Source organism: Tiliqua scincoides, chromosome 8 (genome assembly GCF_035046505.1).
Source record: "Tiliqua scincoides isolate rTilSci1 chromosome 8, rTilSci1.hap2, whole genome shotgun sequence".
Classification (NCBI taxonomy): domain Eukaryota; kingdom Metazoa; phylum Chordata; class Lepidosauria; order Squamata; family Scincidae; genus Tiliqua; species Tiliqua scincoides.
In genome coordinates this window covers 9,464,574-9,481,442 of record NC_089828.1, presented here as the reverse complement: position 1 = coordinate 9,481,442, position 16,869 = coordinate 9,464,574, and the positions used below count along the sequence as shown (strand labels likewise).

Here is a 16,869-nt window from a genome sequence, read left to right as displayed (position 1 = left end):
CACCATATCACCATTTATCATATCACCATAAAGTTTGGGAAAAACTTTTCTGACCCTCAAATTTGTAGGCCTGTGTAATTAAAGTAAAACAAATAAATAAGGGGAGGATAGTCCTGTTCCACTAAATGAATTTTTGCTGTAGCCTGCCTGAAGTATCACCCCCTCCCCCGAAATCAGTAAGATTTCCTACGCAGTGCCCAGTTTAATTTAAGTTCTTATGTTTAAACCCTATCACTGTCAGGATTCACCTGGCTTTGCAAAAATAAAAAATAAAAAATAAATAAAAAATTCACTTTACCCATTGAAGCCTCTGTTTTATTCCTTTTATGGGGGGCTGCCTTCTGGAGTATTTGTTGAGCTCCAGTTCCATCAGATTAGGACCATTCTGGTGGTTTCACATTCCCTTTTGCCTGGCCTGACCTGAGCCAGAGCACATTTGCTGACTTGTGAGTAAATGCCTACTCATGACTAAACACTTGGTTTCACTTTCCAGAGGGCTCAATACATTAGCTTGGAGGGAGGGACTTCCTTTTGGGGGGGGGGGCTGCATTCCTTGGATTGGAACCATTCTGGGGTTGTTGGATTTCTCGCAGCCTGCCCATTCCAATTTACTAAGGCAAGTCCACCTACTCACGTGTAAACACGTGATAGGGCTCAGTTTCACTTTCCATAGGACTCCATGCATTTTTGTTTTCTGGCCATAACTTTTGAGACAGGCCGTAAGGAGTGGTGCTCCACCTCATTAGAACATAAAAAGATGATCAGGCCAAAGGTCCATCTAGTCCAGCTTCCTGTAATATTAGCTGTTTTGTTCTCAATACCTTTTCTAATGATCCCCAGCATAGAATTGGCCTTCTTCACTGCCGCTGCACATTGGGTCGACACTTTCATCAACTTGTCCGCCACCACCTCAAGATCTCTCTCCTGATCTGTCACAGACAGCTCAGAACCCATCAGCCTCTATGTGAAGTTTGGACTCTCTGCCGCAATGTGTAGGACTTGACACTTCCTGCCATTTTGCTGCCCAGTCCCCCAGTAAGGAGAGATCCTTCTGGGCTCCTCGCAGCCCACGGACAGCCCCTCGGGGCCCTCGCCTTCCACCTGCCCCAGCAGTTCCTGCCCCGGGAGGGCCACCCACCGACTCCCTCAGCGGAACCTCCTGAAGCCCACAGACCTCGTTTTTCAAAGTGTGGGTCGTGAGCCGGTCTCGGCCGGACCCCGTTCCCGACGCTGCGCGGTCCGTGGCTGAGCCGGGGACGCCGCGCGCCTGGCTTCGAGCCACCGCTCTTGCCAACGACGGTCCGCGGGACGCGCTCCCGGGAAAACGGTCCTGCCCGGTGACGCCACTTCCGGCGGGTCAGCCGCTCGCAGCGGGTCGTCCCGCAGCGCCCTGCCCGGCGGGAGGCGAAGGGGGTCGCGCGCCCTGCCGGAGGCGGGCCCTCCCTGCCCGGCTCGGCGTCCCTCGTGCGCGCAGCTGCGGGGGCGCCGCGGCGGCGGCGGCGGCATGAAGCTGAAGAAGCAGCTGACGGTGTGCGGCGCGGCGGCCTTCTGCGTGGCCGTGTTCTCGCTGTACCTGATGCTGGACCGCGTGCAGCACGACCCCGCCCGGCCCCCGAGCGGCGGCGGCGGCGGCAACTTCCCGCGGGTGAGCGGGGGGGACGCGGCCTGCGGGGCGCCGCGCGGGCCCTCCGCTCCTGTCGGCCGGCCGCTCAGCGCCCCTTCCGCCCGCAGAGCCAGATCTCGGTGCTGCAGAACCGCATCGAGCAGCTGGAGCAGCTCCTGGAGGAGAACCACGAGATCATCAGCCACATCAAGGACTCGGTGCTGGAGCTGACGGCCCACGCGGAGGGCCGGCCGGCGCCGCTGCCCTTCCGCCTGCCCAACGGCTCCTGGCTGCTGCCCCCGGAGAGCAGGCCCGGCTTCTTCTCCGTCTCTGCCCAGGACTGCCGGTTCGCGCGGGGTGGCGGCGCCCCCGAGGCGGACCTGCAGGTGACGGTGCCGCTGCTGGCGCTGGGTGGGCGGGGGGAGGGGCTGGGGCGCGAGGTGGGCCTGGGGGCCGTGACCGCCGGCCAAGGCCGGGAAGTGGTCCCTGGCGAGCCTCCCCCTCCCTCCCTCCCCAGATGCTGGCCGTGTCTGCGTTGCTCCCGTACGACAACCAGGACGGCGGCGTCTGGAAGCAGGGCTTCGACATCAGCTACGAGCCCCACGAGTGGGATACGCAGCCGCTGCAGGTGTTTGTGGTGCCCCATTCCCACAATGACCCAGGTGAGCAGGCTGGGCAGCCAGAGGCCTGAACAGCCAGGAGTCCTGGCCAGGCTAGCGATGGGCAGCCTGGTCTTTTTGCTGTCCACAGAACTTGGCCTGCAGCAGAGCCAACAGCACCTGTAGGCACAACGGCTGCACTGTGGGTGCTCCCAGTTGCCACCCACCAGCAGCCAGGAGATCCCTCCTCGGCAGGGAACCGGACATGAACTAGGAGCTACTTTGGGGAAGTTTCTTCCTTGAACAAGCTGGAATGTAGATCCTCTGGGTGGCCCCTAACCTGAAACACCAAAAGTGGGCAGCGCTGCCAGTCTTGGGAAGAAAGGAAGAAAAGCAGTAGAGCACTTTAGAGGGCTTTCAGGGAGCCCTCTGAGAAGAAGGGCAGAGTGAGCAGCAGGCTTGGGCGGGTAAGAGAGCCAAGGGCTGGCCCACATCTTCCTGAGCTCTCTGGGTGGAGGAGTCGATGGTGGAGACTGCTGGGAGGGACCTTTTTCTGCAGTTCCTCCCTGCTGCCATTCAGTCACTTGTCTGAAAGAGGACAGGAACTTACAGGCTTTGTTACCAAGACCTGTTGAGGGCGCTCCCCTTGGTGCTGGTGCCACCACAGGAGCTGCTGCAGTTTCCCCTGGTCCTTGGATAGGTGTTGTGTTGTGTGAAGGATCCAGTAAGAGAGCAGGTGCCAGTGGTGCAGGCCCTTGTGGCATCCTGGAGTGCTGTCCTTTGCCCCAGGGTGCTTCATGTGGATACTGGCCCTTGGTGCAGGGGCTACAAAGATGGCAGCTTTAATTTTGGCGATTTCCTTATAGATGTGACGTTACTCTGCGTGAAACGTATCTAAATGAGTTTGAAACCAGCTCAGTTGCTGAACCACTTTTTCAAGGGTCCAAAATGGGGAGTTTACAGATATTGGTGAATGGGAACTCTGCCCCCCCCCCATTATTAGGAGTCTGGCTCCTGCTTGCCAGTGATGCTCCACATTTAGCTATATGGGGAAGGCTCCAATCCCCATGTGGCAACAGCCAGTTGACTGCTTCCCCCCCCCCCACTGGCACTTAGTCTGGTAATAATAATACTACACGTACATACATGTTCGAACATTGCACGTGCACTGCTGCCTCTTCTCCAGTGCGCAACAGGAAGCGGGGAAGCCATGGGCTTTGGAGTTCCCCAGTGACAAGGATTTAAATCCCCCAGCAACATAAATGCCGGCAAAGCGGTGGGAGGTGGGTTGCTGTCCCAGGAGCGTGGCCAGTCTTCCTAGTTGCACAGGGGCTTACTTGAGTGTGCAAATCACTCCCACCCTTCTCATCCTGACCGTGTCCTTGCAGCAAGTGGGTCAGGTGAGTCGGAGTTCTGACCCTGCAGCTGAGGCCAAGAGGGAGGGGCTTATCTGAGATCCCTCTTCTGGTAGTTCGTGGCAGAGGGGTGGCTGGATCTGGGGCAATCTCGCTGTGTAGCTCCTTTTCTTAGCCTCCACACCCCATCTACTGTCTCCTGTGGAGATGCCACACTAGTCTTGGTTCCATGTGAGGGACAGCATGCATATACCAGGAAGATGGAAATGCCAGAGGCAGTTTTTGCTCCCCCCATTCTTGGTCCTTCTTGTCATCTTTCATGTTTTTTAGTGGCTGCTGCAGAGTGTCCTGGTTGGCCATGCCTGCTGCTGGTGGAGTGGGCACCCCTCTTGCCATTCTTCTTCCTTTTGGCTGTTTTCAAAGAGCCAGAGTGGGGCTGGCCAGCCAGCTAGAAGGGGGCAGAAGCCCTGTCCAGCATGTGGGCAGTGCTGGCACCCCAGAAGGCAGGCAGAGATGGGCGGAAGGGGTCTCCATCTGGGGTGTGTTTAGCTTGGTGCTCTTGCTTGTCGCTGGGCCCACCTGGAGGACTGACTGAAACTCCTAGAGGCTCTGCCAGTAGTAAGGAATTTTAGAGGCAGGAGATCTGCAACTCAGATCTCTTTTCCTGCAGAGGCAGGACTGTGCACTGTGGGGGTGGGCTGTGGTGACGCTTCCTCTTTTCACCTGCCCACCAGGCTGGATCAAGACATTTGACAAGTACTACCTGGACCAGACACAGCACATCCTGAACAGCATGGTGGCGAAGCTCCAGGAGGACCCCCGGCGCCGCTTCATCTGGTCTGAGATCTCTTTCTTCTCCAAGTGGTGGGACAACATCAGTGCCCAGAAACGGGCTGCTGTTCGCAGGTAATGGGAAGGAGGACCATAGCACCCTCCTTCTGCAAACGGGGTGGACTTGTGCTTGGGTTGGGACCAGAAGAGAACCCTGGTAGATACTTTAAATGGCTGTCAGTGCCCTGGAACTTTGGGTCTTGGGACTGACCAGAGGGGAGGTGCCCTTGGACCCCATCCTGTGTAGTGCCCAGGAATTGGAGGGAGATGCAAGTCTTGTCAAGCCAAGAGGGAACACTGACAATAGTGCTGTTCAGCTCAGCACTTATATCATTGGGAAGCTACCAAGGAGCTCCAGTGAAGGCACTATGGACTTCCTAAAAGGGTGGACTAGTCAGAAGGGGGCACCAGAAGAACAAGTTCATTGGGCCCGAGCTCGCCAGAGGGCTCAGCAAGAATGTGTGCTGCTGAGGAGGAAAGGCATTTCCAGGCCCAGGAGGTGGCTAGCACAGTTTATGGGTGGGGGGTTGGGGCAGTCGAGGAGGCCAGGCGGCTTCCTTCAGAAGCTCTTGAATGAGGACAGAAAGGAACACAAACGCCAGCTACAGAAGTGCCAGCAGATGACAAAAGGACACAAACGGAGGCTGTCGAGAACACACGGTCAGAGATGGCCAGGCAAATTGTCAAGACTTCTTCATGGGTCTCCAAACTTTTCAGTACAAGGGCCAGATCGTATATTTTATGTTTTTGTAAACAGAAAAAAATCATGTAGGGCAGGGGTTGGGCACACTGTCTCTGCCCAATCCGTTGCAGAACCCTGGTTTGTTATGATTTGTTTATGTGTGTGCAAAAGTGATGCTATTTCCTCACCATGATTGTTTTATGGCATTGTTGAAAAGTCTACATGCAGAAACCCGATTTATTTTATCGGGTGAGGGTAACGCTGAATAATTATGTTTTGAGGATCATAAAGCATATGGCCCAGGTGAATGAAAACGAAAGTTAGTCCAGCTGACACCATTCTGGCCATATGGAAAGGAGTGTGGTGGACAGAAGTGCATCTCTGACCCCATGGTTAGGAAAAAAATTTTATGTAGTTGCAGGCTGAATGTGGCCCCTGGGCCATAGTTTGGAGACCCCTGAGATACACCTGAAGCAGGACACCTTCCAGGCTAAGAGGCAGGGTTGGAGTGACACTCTGTGCAACTGCAGTGGGTCCTCCTGGCTTGGTACTGGGTGCCCTGGTGGCCAGCAGCAGTTGCTGCTGGCAGTGATTCTCCAGGATTGCAAGTGACTGCCTTGTCCTCCCTCCCTAGAGAGGGTGGGGGCCAAACCTGGGACCTTTCATGCGCCGTGGAGGTGGTCTTGGACCTGGGCTTGAGCCCCAGTGGCGACTGACATCGAGCCCTTGTCCGCAGGCTGGTTGGCAACGGGCAGCTTGAGATGGCCACGGGAGGCTGGGTGATGCCGGATGAAGCCAATTCCCACTACTTCGCTATGATTGACCAGCTCATTGAGGGGCACCAGTGGCTGGAAAAGAACATTGGTGAGTGCTGCCAGCTGGAGTGGGCAGGGCTGCAGACTGCGTGGACGAGTGCCTGATCCTGAGCTCCTAGGCAGATGCATAGAGGGGTGCGGGGGTGGAGGTTGGGAACACGATGGGAGCGGCAAGGCCCTCAGGGTGGGCAGACATGGGTGGTGACCTTTAGCCGCTCTGTGACTTTAGAACATACATATTTTTATATATAAGCGTGCATTAATTTATGTCCAGGAATTTTATCTGATACTTTTTGCCTTGCGCTGACCAACCACCTGCTTCTGTGCAGACCCAACATGTGGTGGGGCTTACACCCAGTTAAGTGTGCAAAGACAATGATCCTGTGCAGATGTCCTTGGGCTTGAGCCCCACTGAACTCAGCAGGACATGGACATGTGCCCCTGGAAATGTGCGAAGAATCGGACTGTCAAGTTCACACATTCCCTGGTTGTTTTTTCAATCCAGGAGTCACTTTACAAGGGAAAGGCTGTTGTGTCTACCCCCCATCCCGACTACGAGCATCACTTACCCCTGTTTCAGAGAGCACTTGTGTTGGCTAGCAGCGGGCCCTGGTTCTCTGCCAGCTGCAGAGAGGGCACCTTTGAACCTAGGAAGCGCCTCTGGGGCTATCATTTGATGATACGTTTTTTCACGCCATCTGCCCAACTCCCTGGCAATTTCTACCCAGCCTTTCTGCCTCTAAGGAGGCCCCCCAACCAGCTAACAGAGATACAATAATACAACAGTCAACATCATGGCAAAGAAAAATGATAAAATAATCCAAAACAATAACCAAAATAACCAATTGAAGTAAGAGGCCAGAAGGTGGAGGAGGAGGTGACTCCTCTTAGCTTGCTGTTGTCCTGCGGTGCGATCCTGGCCTGAGTCTTGCTGGCATCCCTGCCACATCAGTGCAGCATCTGAGTGGCATCTATTGTATTGCGGCCAGTTCTGGTCACTACATTTCAAAAAGGATATTGTGGAAATGGAAAAGGTGCAAAAGAGAGCAACCAAAATATCCTTTTTGAAATGTATGCAGGGGATGGATAGAGTGGGTAGAGAGACACTCTTTTCCCTCTCACATAACACTAGAAGCAGGGAACATACACCAATGTTGAGTGCTGGGAAAGTTAGGACAGACAAAAGAAAATATTTCTTTACCCAGCATGTAATTAGTCTGTGGAACTTCTTGCCACAGGAAGTAGTGATGGCATCTTGCCTAGATGCCTTTAAGAGGGGACTGGACAAATTTCTGGAGGAAAGTTTATCGCAGGTTACAAGTCATGGTAGGTATATGCAAGCTTCTGGTTTTAGAGGTAGGTTGCCTCTGATTGCCATATGCAGGGGAGGACACCAGGCCACAGGTTGTGTCTGCTGTCTTATGTGCTCCCTGAAGCATTTGGTGGACCACTGTGAGATACAGGAAGCTGGACTAGATGGGCCTTTGGCCTGATCCAGTGGGGCTCTTTTGACGTTTTTTACTTTCCCTGGGATGTGCACTGCTCTCCCCAGGAAGTGATGTGTTGCAGGCATGGCCCAACTTCAAAGTGACTGCTTCTCACCTAGGAGGAGGGCCTGGCATGGTGATGCCAGCACCTCCTGGGGCAGCGGTTGTGAGGGCTCTTACCTATTTTGGAAACTGGCTGGTTGGAAGCACAAGAAAAATTTCAGGTTTCCTTCCCAAACAGGGTTCTCCTTGACCCGAACTCTCCAGTGTGGAGAGCTTCTGAAGCATAGGAAATTCGCTACCTCCTCCTCAGCATGCCTTACTGAGGCATGTTTCCATCAAGAGTCTTTGTCTGGCAGGGGAGACCAGCTCCCCCACCAGAAGTGGGTTCAAGAGTCAGAGGCCTCCCCTCACCTCCAGCTTTAGTCTGAACATGGGAGGGATCCAAAGGAAATGTTGCGGAGCCAGAGGAAACAGTGTTCCTCACTGGGCGAACAGCCCTGGCTTCTCATGGCACCAGCATCCAAGGGTATATACCTCATATCTTGTAATGCCCAGAACTGTGTTTCTGTAGTCTAGAAGTGGACTGCCCATTTGCTTGACAGGTGTTTGACCTTTGTAAGCGAGAACTTGTTTAAAAATAGATCTCTCCCGCAGAGAGTAGCTGTCAGCTGGGGTATTAGACAGCATCATGTAGCTTTTAGCCTTGGCCAGGGCAATTAGTTCCTGGGGAGGAAGCCTGCTAGGTGGAAGGGTCACTTGCGGGTGGCAAACTGGCCATGGGGGAGGGCAGCAGGACCTTTGATGTTTTCATCTTCTTGTACTGCAGGGGTGACCCCGCGCTCTGGCTGGGCAGTGGATCCCTTTGGGCACAGCTCCACCATGCCTTATCTTCTGCGTCGTGCCAACCTGACCAGCATGCTCATCCAGCGTGTCCACTATGCCATCAAGAAGCATTTTGCTGCTACCCAGAACCTGGAGTTCATGTGGAGGCAAAGCTGGGGTGAGGGGGAAGGCTTGTGGTGGCTGTAGCAGTGGGAGCAACCCAGGGAGCTGGCACCCTGACCCCCCTCACTGGCCTTGTAGAGGCACCTGTGCTTTGTGGAGAATGCATCAGCTGGCTCTCCAGTTTGGACCCTGTTGTGGCCACCCTGGAGATCCAGAGGTTGTCTCTTCAGGCACGTGGCTGTGCCCTCAGGGTTGCGCCAACTTTCCTCTGCAGAATGTGGTGTGGCTCACTTGTGTGCGCCTCCTGGAGCTCCTTGCACTGTGTTCCCATCATGTGGTGCTCTTCTCCTCTTCTTCTGTGCCTTTGTGCGTCAGGGTCCAGGCACCTGCACCTGTGGAAATTAGGCTTGGCCAGGTTTCCTCCTGACTCTGACTTTGGCCTCCCCAGATCCTGACTCCAGCACGGACATTCTCTGCCACATGATGCCCTTCTATAGTTATGATGTGCCTCACACTTGTGGCCCTGACCCCAAGATCTGCTGCCAGTTTGACTTCAAGCGCCTGCCTGGAGGGCGCATCAACTGTCCCTGGAAGGTGCCACCCAAGGCCATCACCAGCACCAACGTGGCTGAGCGGTGAGTGACCTGCTGGGAGAAGGGGTGCAGCTGTCTGCTCCATGCCCTCGGGGAACCGCCTGGCCCTTGGGAATCCTCTGACCTCGTCTGCCACCCAGCATCCCTCCCTTCTCCTCCAAGTAAGCTGTCGATCTACAGAGTTCTCCGTGGACATTTTTGGTGACTTCTCCCTTCTTGGCACTGCCTTGGGGCTGCTCTCTGGCCCTGCTATGGCGTTTGGCAAGCAGTGCGGGTCCCCCCTTCTGACTGCGGACTCTCCCCAGGGCCCAGCTCCTGCTTGACCAGTACAGGAAGAAGTCCAAGCTGTATCGCAGCAAGGTGCTGCTGGTGCCCCTGGGAGATGACTTCCGCTACGACAAGCCACAGGAGTGGGATGCCCAGTTCCTCAACTACCAGCGCCTCTTTGACTTCCTCAATGACCACTCGGAGTTACATGTCCAGGTACAGCTGGCTTGCCTTGCAGGAGAAAATAGAGGGTGGCTGGTGGGCAGGGGAGGAATGCATCCAGGATAGAAGTGGGCCCACGGTGTCTCTCCTCCCTGGGAAGGAGAGGGCACCTGCCCCTGCTCAGGACATGTTAGTCTCCTGCTCTCCCCTGGTGCCCCTGGATGTGTGGTTGAGGGTCATCTTGCCACTTGTGGCTCTCCCACAGGCGCAATTTGGGACGCTTTCGGATTACTTTGATGCCCTGTACAAGCAGATGGGTGTTGTGCCAGGCATGCGTCCACCTGGCTTCCCAGTGGTCAGTGGGGATTTTTTCTCCTATGCGGACCGAGAGGACCACTACTGGACGGGCTATTACACCTCTCGGCCCTTCTACAAGAGCATGGGTCGCGTACTGGAGGCTCACCTCCGGTGAGTGCTGAGGCTGGTTGGGGGGAGAGGGGGTTCACTGGCCACCAGGGTGTCCAGGGGACTGACTACACCCTCCTCTGTGCCCTAGGGGTGCAGAGATCTTGTACAGCTTGGCTCTGAGTCATGCTCGCCGTGCTGGCATGGACAGCAAGTACCCCCTCTCAGACTATGCCATGCTCACTGATGCCCGGCGCAACCTGGGGCTCTTTCAGCATCATGATGCCATCACTGGCACGGCCAAGGAAGCTGTGGTGGTGGACTACGGAGTCAGGTACATGTCTGGCCTGCGCAAGGCTGACAAGCAGAGTAGCAGGAAGGGGAAGGGAACCAGGCAGGAGGAGCGGCCCCACCTGGGCCCCATGTGTGGCAGGCAGACGGTCCCAGCAGGTTGCCTCCCTGGCAGTATGCCAAGGCAGACCTGGGAAAGAAAGCTGCTACCAGTTGGGTGACATGGTACTGAGAGAGATGGGCCCCCTCCAGCACCCCCCTGTGCCTCACTGCCACTTGTTTTACCCTGTGCAGGCTGCTTCACTCCCTGGCGAACCTGAAGCAGGTCATCATCAATGCTGCTCACTACCTGGTCCTTGGGGACAAGGAGGCCTTCCACTACGACCCAGCCACACCCTTCCTTGGCACAGTGAGCCCTGCTCTGCCTGTCCTGCCCCCCCCATGTCTGGAGGAACAGATGTGCAAAGACCGGGGGGTGTGCCTGGTCTCTGTGGCATGGCCCCTGAGCCTGCTTCTCTTTTCCAGGATGAGACACGCCTCAATCAGGACTCTCTGCCAGAGAAAACCGTCATCAAGCTGGATGCTGCACCCAGGTGGGAAAGGCCTGTCCTTGGGAGCCATGTGGGACACAGGGAGGGACATTTGGCCTGTGTGGGGGGGTCGTGCTGGGGAGAAAGCACCTCTCCTCCTGATCCTGGGAGTGGCTGGAGACTGTCTCGCTGAGGGTGCGGTGCTTGGACTCATGCTGAGTCCCAAGGACAGTGTGGTCCCCCTCCACTCTGCTGGCCTTGCAGGTTTGTGGTGGTGTTCAACCCACTGGATCAGGAGCGCCTGAGCATCGTGTCACTACTCGTGAACACCCCTCGTATCTGTGTCCTCAACGAGGAGGGGCAGCCCCTGGCTGTGCAGCTCAGTGCCCAGTGGAACTCTGCAACAGACACGGCCCCTGATATCTACCAGGTAGGTGGGCAGTGGTGGGGGGCTGATTGAGAGACTGCCCCCAATGGCTATGAGTGTACTTCCCTCTGCCTGTCACACTCCTCGCCTCCACAGAGCACAAGGGCTGTGCTGCCCACCTGCCAAGCATGGTCTGCCCTTTGGGGCATGCACAACATGTGTGTGTCCCCTGGAGCCATGGGAACTGCTGACCTTGTTTTTGCTCTGATTGGCAGGTGTCAGTCATGATGCGCCTGCCAGCACTGGGCCTCAGCATCCTGCAGCTGAGCAAGTGTTTTGACAGCCACAACACACTCAAGTCCTCTGTGCGCCTTTTCCTGCATGGCCGGGACCTCCCTGTACACAAACACGAGGCCTTCCCAGTGCGCATCCTCCCCACTGCCTCAGAAGACTTTTGCCTGGAGAATCAGCACCTGCGGGCTTGCTTCTCTGGATCCAGCGGGTCGCTCTGGGTGAGCATGGGTGCCCTAAGTGGTGGGGATGCTGGGCCCCCCTGGGCATTCCCTGGCTGACCGGCACAATTTGTTTCCTGGCAGAGTCTGGCTCGTGCTGGCGATGAACAAGAGCAGAGGCTAAGTCGCCAGTTCCTTGTCTACGGGACCCGCAGCACTAAAGACAAGAGTGGCGCTTACCTCTTTCTGCCAGATGGGGAAGCCAAGGTCTGGCCATCACTGCCTTACTGGCAGCAGGAGTCTGGACACTTTTGCTGGCTGGGAGGGAGGGAAAGGAATGCTCCTGCCTGGGTGCAGGCTGGATGTTGGTGCTCCCCACCCAGGCAGTGATTCTTCCCTGCCTGGGGAGCTCAGAGGGTTGGGTTTTTGTCTCTTTCCAGTGGGATCTCACCCACTTGGCTTTTTCTGTTGTTACAGGGTCAAAATAGCTTTTGTTTTGTGTCACTGTTTTACAGTGATGTCTCCTTAGAACTCCTGGAAAGGCAAGCTGGAAATGGTGGTAAGAAGAAATTAAATGTCCTGTTTCCCCAGAAGTAGAACCTGCCCCTCTTTCTTGCAGCCCTATGTCCCCAAGGACCCGCCTGTTGTTCGGGTGACGGAGGGACCCTTCTTCTCAGAGGTGGCTGTTTACTACCAGCACGTCCAGGAGGTGGTCCGACTCTACAATGTGCCAGGTAGAGACCCTCATCACTGTGCTGAGTGTCAGAAGTGGGGGTTGCTGGGTGGGTGGGTGAGCTTGTTTCTCAGCCATTCTTGCCTTGTTTGGCCCAGGTGTGGATGGGCTGTCCCTGGAAGTCTCTTGCCTGGTGGACATCCGAGATCACGTCAACAAGGAGCTTGCCCTGCGGTTCAGCACAGACATTGAGAGCCAGGGCACTTTCTTCACTGACCTGAATGGCTTCCAGGTAGGAAGGAAGAGAGGCTCCACCTGTGTACCCCAGCTAGTTCAGTTGCCACCCTGGCCAGCAGGCCTCTCTCTGGCTCTTCTCTCCTGGTAGATTCAGCCCCGGCAATATCTGAAGAAGCTTCCACTCCAAGCCAACTTCTACCCCATGCCAGTCATGGCCTACATCCAGGATAAGCAGCACCGCCTGACCCTGCACACTGCCCAGGCCTTGGGTGCCTCCAGCCTCAACAGCGGTGAGTGGGCCAGGCTGGGCTCTTGGCTGTTCTGGGAATCAGGTCCATTCCCAGGAGAGCTCAGAGGGCCACTGAGATGGAGCCTGTGGGACGTGGCCTGGTCCTCCTCAAACAACTGTGCTGGCGGGAACCTCTGACTTTGGGCTGGGCAGCGTCTGGCCATTTTAAGGGGCATATTTGTGCTCCCCCCCCCACTTGCAGGCCAACTGGAGGTTATTCTAGACAGACGCCTCATGCAGGACGACAACCGTGGCCTGGGACAGGGTCTGAAGGACAACAAGCGGACCTGCAACCGCTTCCGCCTCCTGCTGGAACGCCGCAGCACTGCTGACAAGGTGCGAGCACAGAGAGGAGGTGGAGGGGTCAGGCTAAGGTGGGTCCATCCATGGCCAGCCTGGATACTCTAGCAGGAGGCCTGCAAGCAGGGCACAAAGGCAGCAGGCCCCTCCCAGCAAGTGGCATTTGGAGGTGCACTGCCTCTGAATGGAGGGGCCCATGCAGCACTGAGGGCTGGAAGCCATTGCATCGTGGGGGGCTCTGATACACACACCCCCTTTGGCTCTTGGGTTGTTGCATATGCAGAGGGAGGTTGAAATGCTCTAGGAAGTTTGGAAGGCCTTTGGTGTGAGCCTTCCCAGGCCAGACCCCACATTGAAAGAGGGACACAAGCAGCTCCTGGGCATCGGCCCTCTGGCCTTGCCTGCTGCAAGTAAGCACGTGCCATGAAAGAAGCATCTTCTGCTTGTTCTCTGGGAAGCCACTGCAGTGCCTACTGGAATCCTCCAAGGAGGCTGGGCTTCCTCCCCTCCATTGTCTCTCCCAGATGAGGGGCATGTGAGCTGGCCCAGAGTCCCAGCTTTGGTCCCTTCATGCTGGGACTTGCCACATGGTTCTGTCCTCGCCCCCTTGAAAACCAGCACCCCAGGAATCTATTCCAGCTGCTCTTCTGCCAGGCCACAGCTCATGGAGGCAGGGTCCGCCCTTTGTTTGAACTGCTGAGCTCCACCAGAGAAGAGTCTGTGGTTCATCTTCTGGGCAAGATTCCCTTAGCAAATGTGATTTTGGAACGACGGAACTGCAGTGGGTAGAAGCGTTGGGGAAGAAGAGAGAAACCATTCTGGCCACTGGGGACTGGCAAAAAGACAGGGGGGAGAGATGATCCTTCGTTTCCCCAGGGGAAAAAATGTTGGGGGCTCAAAGGTCTGTCTTGGGATGTGCTGCATCGACCAGGCAGGAAAGAGGTGCTGAAGGTAGAGTGAGCAGCCACAAGAAGCCGAGGTTTTCCTAAGGGTCCTGGAGAGTGACCCCCCCCACTCTCCAGGCAGGCAGATTGGAAGGCAAAAGGGAGCTTTCTGTGAATGGCACAAATTATTATTATTATTTTATTAATTTATACCCCGCCTTTTTGCCCAACGGGCACACAAGGCGGCTTACAAACACTTTAAAAAATACAACATTAAAAACAATCATTAAAAAACAATTTACAATAATTAGAAAATCTAGAAACAAACAAACCCCGTGGATTTTCATATAAAAAGCAAGAAGCAAGAACGCCAGCCAGCCAGCCTGTCAACAATTAAACGCTTTTTGAAATAAAAAGGTCTTCAGTCCACGCCGAAACGTTAGCAACGAGGGAGCAGTTCTCAGTTCTAAGGGGAGAGTATTCCACAGTTTGGGGGCCACCACCGAGAAGGCCCTCTTCCTGGCCGCTGCCCATCTCACATCTCTTAGCGGCGGCACAGTCAAAAGGGCCTCCCCCAGATGATCTAAGAGCACAGGCAGGATTGTAGGGAAGGAGGCGGTCCCTCAAATACCCCGGATCCGAGCCGTAAAGGCTCAAAGAGATGCACGCAGGCAAGTGGCCCCTGTCTTTGACCCCTCCAAGGCGCGGAGGGCAACCGGTAGTCTAAGCCAGAGCCACCAGGGTAAGTGGGTTGGCCCCTGGGCTGGTTTCACCCTTGTAATGTGGCTGTTCTTGCCGCCCCTTTCCCTGACCCCTTCCACTCCCACCCCCACCCCCCCAGAGCTCCGGCTTCTTTTCCAAGCTGGCCTCCGTGTTTAAAGACTTGGTCTTTCCCAGCAGCAAGGCTAAAGGCCGAGAGGTAAAACCCAGCACTGTCTCGTGCTCTAGCTGGTGGTAGCATAGCCAGGCCTTGCCTGTCTGCCCTGTGTGTGCGTGTGTTTGAGCCCAGCAAGTAGTTCAGTGGCCATAGCTTAGACGGTGGGGATTGCTGCATGTTGCCGTAGCCTGCTGCAGGCTGCCACCACCACCTGGACTCCTCCCTCCCTCCTCATCCCTGCAGGCCCTGGACAGTCAGCCAGTGAGCTTCCCGTCTCTCCTAAGTCACATGACTTCTATGCACCTGAACACAGAGGTGCTGGTGATGCCTGTTGCCCAGGAGAAGCCTCCACCTCCAGCTCTCCGGTCCTTCCTGCCCCTTGCGACCACTGTGCCCTGTGACCTCCACTTTCTGAACTTGCGCACGTTGCAAGGGGAGGTGAGTTCTGTCAGAGCCAAGGATCACCACTCTTGCCCTTGGTGGGGCTCAGCCCCCCACCACCCCTCCCTCCTGGGTCAGCCGTGCCGTGCTGCCAGCCTGGTCCTCTTGGCTGACCTGGACTGGGGGTGCAGCTATGCCAAAGAAGCTATTGCCGTTGGTGATGGAGACACACCTGCCTCTCTCCAGGATGAGTCACTGCCCTCGACCGAGATGGCGTTGATCCTGCACCGCAAGGGCTTCGACTGCGGTCTGGAAGCGAGGAACCTGGGCTTCAACTGCACAACCACGCAGGGCTTGGTAGGTGTGCAGAATCGCAGGAAGACTGGCTAGCTGGGCCTCTCCTCCCCAGGTGTCTTGCTGGGGAAGGGGCTCTTTCAATGCCTGAGTGTCACTGTTACCAGGCTTCTGCTGCCTGTGGAGTTCCGTGGGTGGTGGTGGTGGTGGTGGAGGGCCTGGTGGAGCCCCGTCATTCACACACCTGCTCGGTTGTTGCCTCTGCCATGACCAGCTGACTCTGTTCCCCCAGCTGCCTCTTGGGAGCCTCTTCCAGGGCCTCGAATTGGTATCCTTGCAGCCCTCTTCTTTGACATTGATGTACCCGCTGGCCACCTCCTTCCCCAACAGCACCATCGTTCACTTGGACCCCATGGAGGTCGCCACTTTCCGCCTTCGTCTTGGATAGCACGACTCAGTTGTCCGGACTGAACTGACTGGCCCCGTGTTGCAGGAACTGGATGGGCTGCCTTCATTTCTTCTGGCCAGCCCACATTATGGCTCTTCCCTGGGAGAAGTGGCTCTATGCCAGGGTGCTAGGAGAGCACTGAGCCTCACTGGAACTGCCCTGACATGGTGTATGCAATGCAAGAGTGTGTTGGCAGGACTGAGATGGGGAGCTGCTTGTGTTGGGAGTCAGACCCACATGGCTGGCACTTGGAGAGGTGCCCCTGCATCCTCACCAGCTTGGTCCTGGTTGCTGGTGGGGCAGCCTGGGAGTGGCCAAGAGAAGAGATGCTGCTGCCTCTGCTGCTGTGAGGACCTTAGGGCTCTCTTCTCCCCTGTGCTCTCAGGTCAGAGCCAGGGTGTTCCTGCCTCTCCTGGGGGGTGAGCTGCAGCTTGGAGGTGTCACAAGGAGGAAACCAGACTTGATGTAGCAAACACTGGATGGAGATGAAACTGAGCTTCCTGGAATTTGGAGCAAGCTTTGAGAAACAAGTCTCCTTTTTGGGAAACACTTGGCTCGAGGTGTGTGTTGAGCTGTACTGAACTCAGCTGGGGCAGGGATGGAGGGAGCAAGAGGAAGCTGTGCCGGGGGGCTACAGAGCTTGTAGACTTCTAGAGAAGCCAAAGGCCATGGCGTCCTCTTGGGGGCCTGCACAAAACCCAGCAAAAAGGGCATGCAAGCAGCAAGGGAGCAAGCAGGCAGCATTAGTCATCATGCAGCAGGAGACCACTGACTGTTCCCTCCCTCTCAGACAGGCAAGCGCCGAGTCCCCGAAATTGATCCAGCAGAGCTTGAGCTGGCAGCCAGCCCCCAGCTCCTCTTACTGGGCCAAACCAAGCTGGCAGCCAGCAGGACGTGTTGAGGCAAAGGGAGGTGTGTTGGACAGTGTGCCACTTGCTCCCTTTCTCTGCTCTCCTGGGTCTGGCCTCAGGAAGAGCAGAAATGCCTGCTTGCAGAATGCTTGATGTTGGTTTGAGCTTGACTTTCCTGCTTCTAGTTTCTCAGGCAGGCTGTGGCTGGCACATTCATGGTAGGTGGGGGTGCCAGAGGGTGGACCACT

The 16,869-nt window shown here is 56.1% G+C and overlaps 1 protein-coding gene across 2 annotated transcripts; it reads left to right on the top strand.

The window, feature by feature from the left end:
* Nucleotides 1-1,365: 1,365 nt before the first annotated feature.
* Nucleotides 1,366-16,317, top strand: MAN2A2 (mannosidase alpha class 2A member 2). Of its 2 annotated transcripts, XM_066635687.1 has the most exons (23): nt 1,366-1,645; nt 1,732-1,989; nt 2,121-2,265; nt 4,292-4,463; nt 5,807-5,934; nt 8,202-8,375; nt 8,769-8,955; nt 9,219-9,396; nt 9,608-9,810; nt 9,899-10,081; nt 10,333-10,447; nt 10,564-10,631; nt 10,833-10,998; nt 11,211-11,447; nt 11,532-11,654; nt 12,007-12,121; nt 12,219-12,352; nt 12,446-12,587; nt 12,789-12,922; nt 14,612-14,689; nt 14,891-15,085; nt 15,275-15,385; nt 15,615-16,317. In XM_066635687.1, exons 1-23 carry the CDS (start codon nt 1,505-1,507, stop codon nt 15,768-15,770), a joined length of 3,543 nt encoding a protein of 1,180 aa, XP_066491784.1. In that variant the 5' UTR covers nt 1,366-1,504; the 3' UTR covers nt 15,771-16,317. The 2 variants fall into 2 exon arrangements, with proteins under 2 accessions (XP_066491784.1, XP_066491783.1); XM_066635686.1 differs by lacking the exon at nt 14,612-14,689 and having other exon boundaries at nt 1,368-1,645.
* The last annotated feature ends 552 nt before the right edge of the window (nt 16,318-16,869 follow it).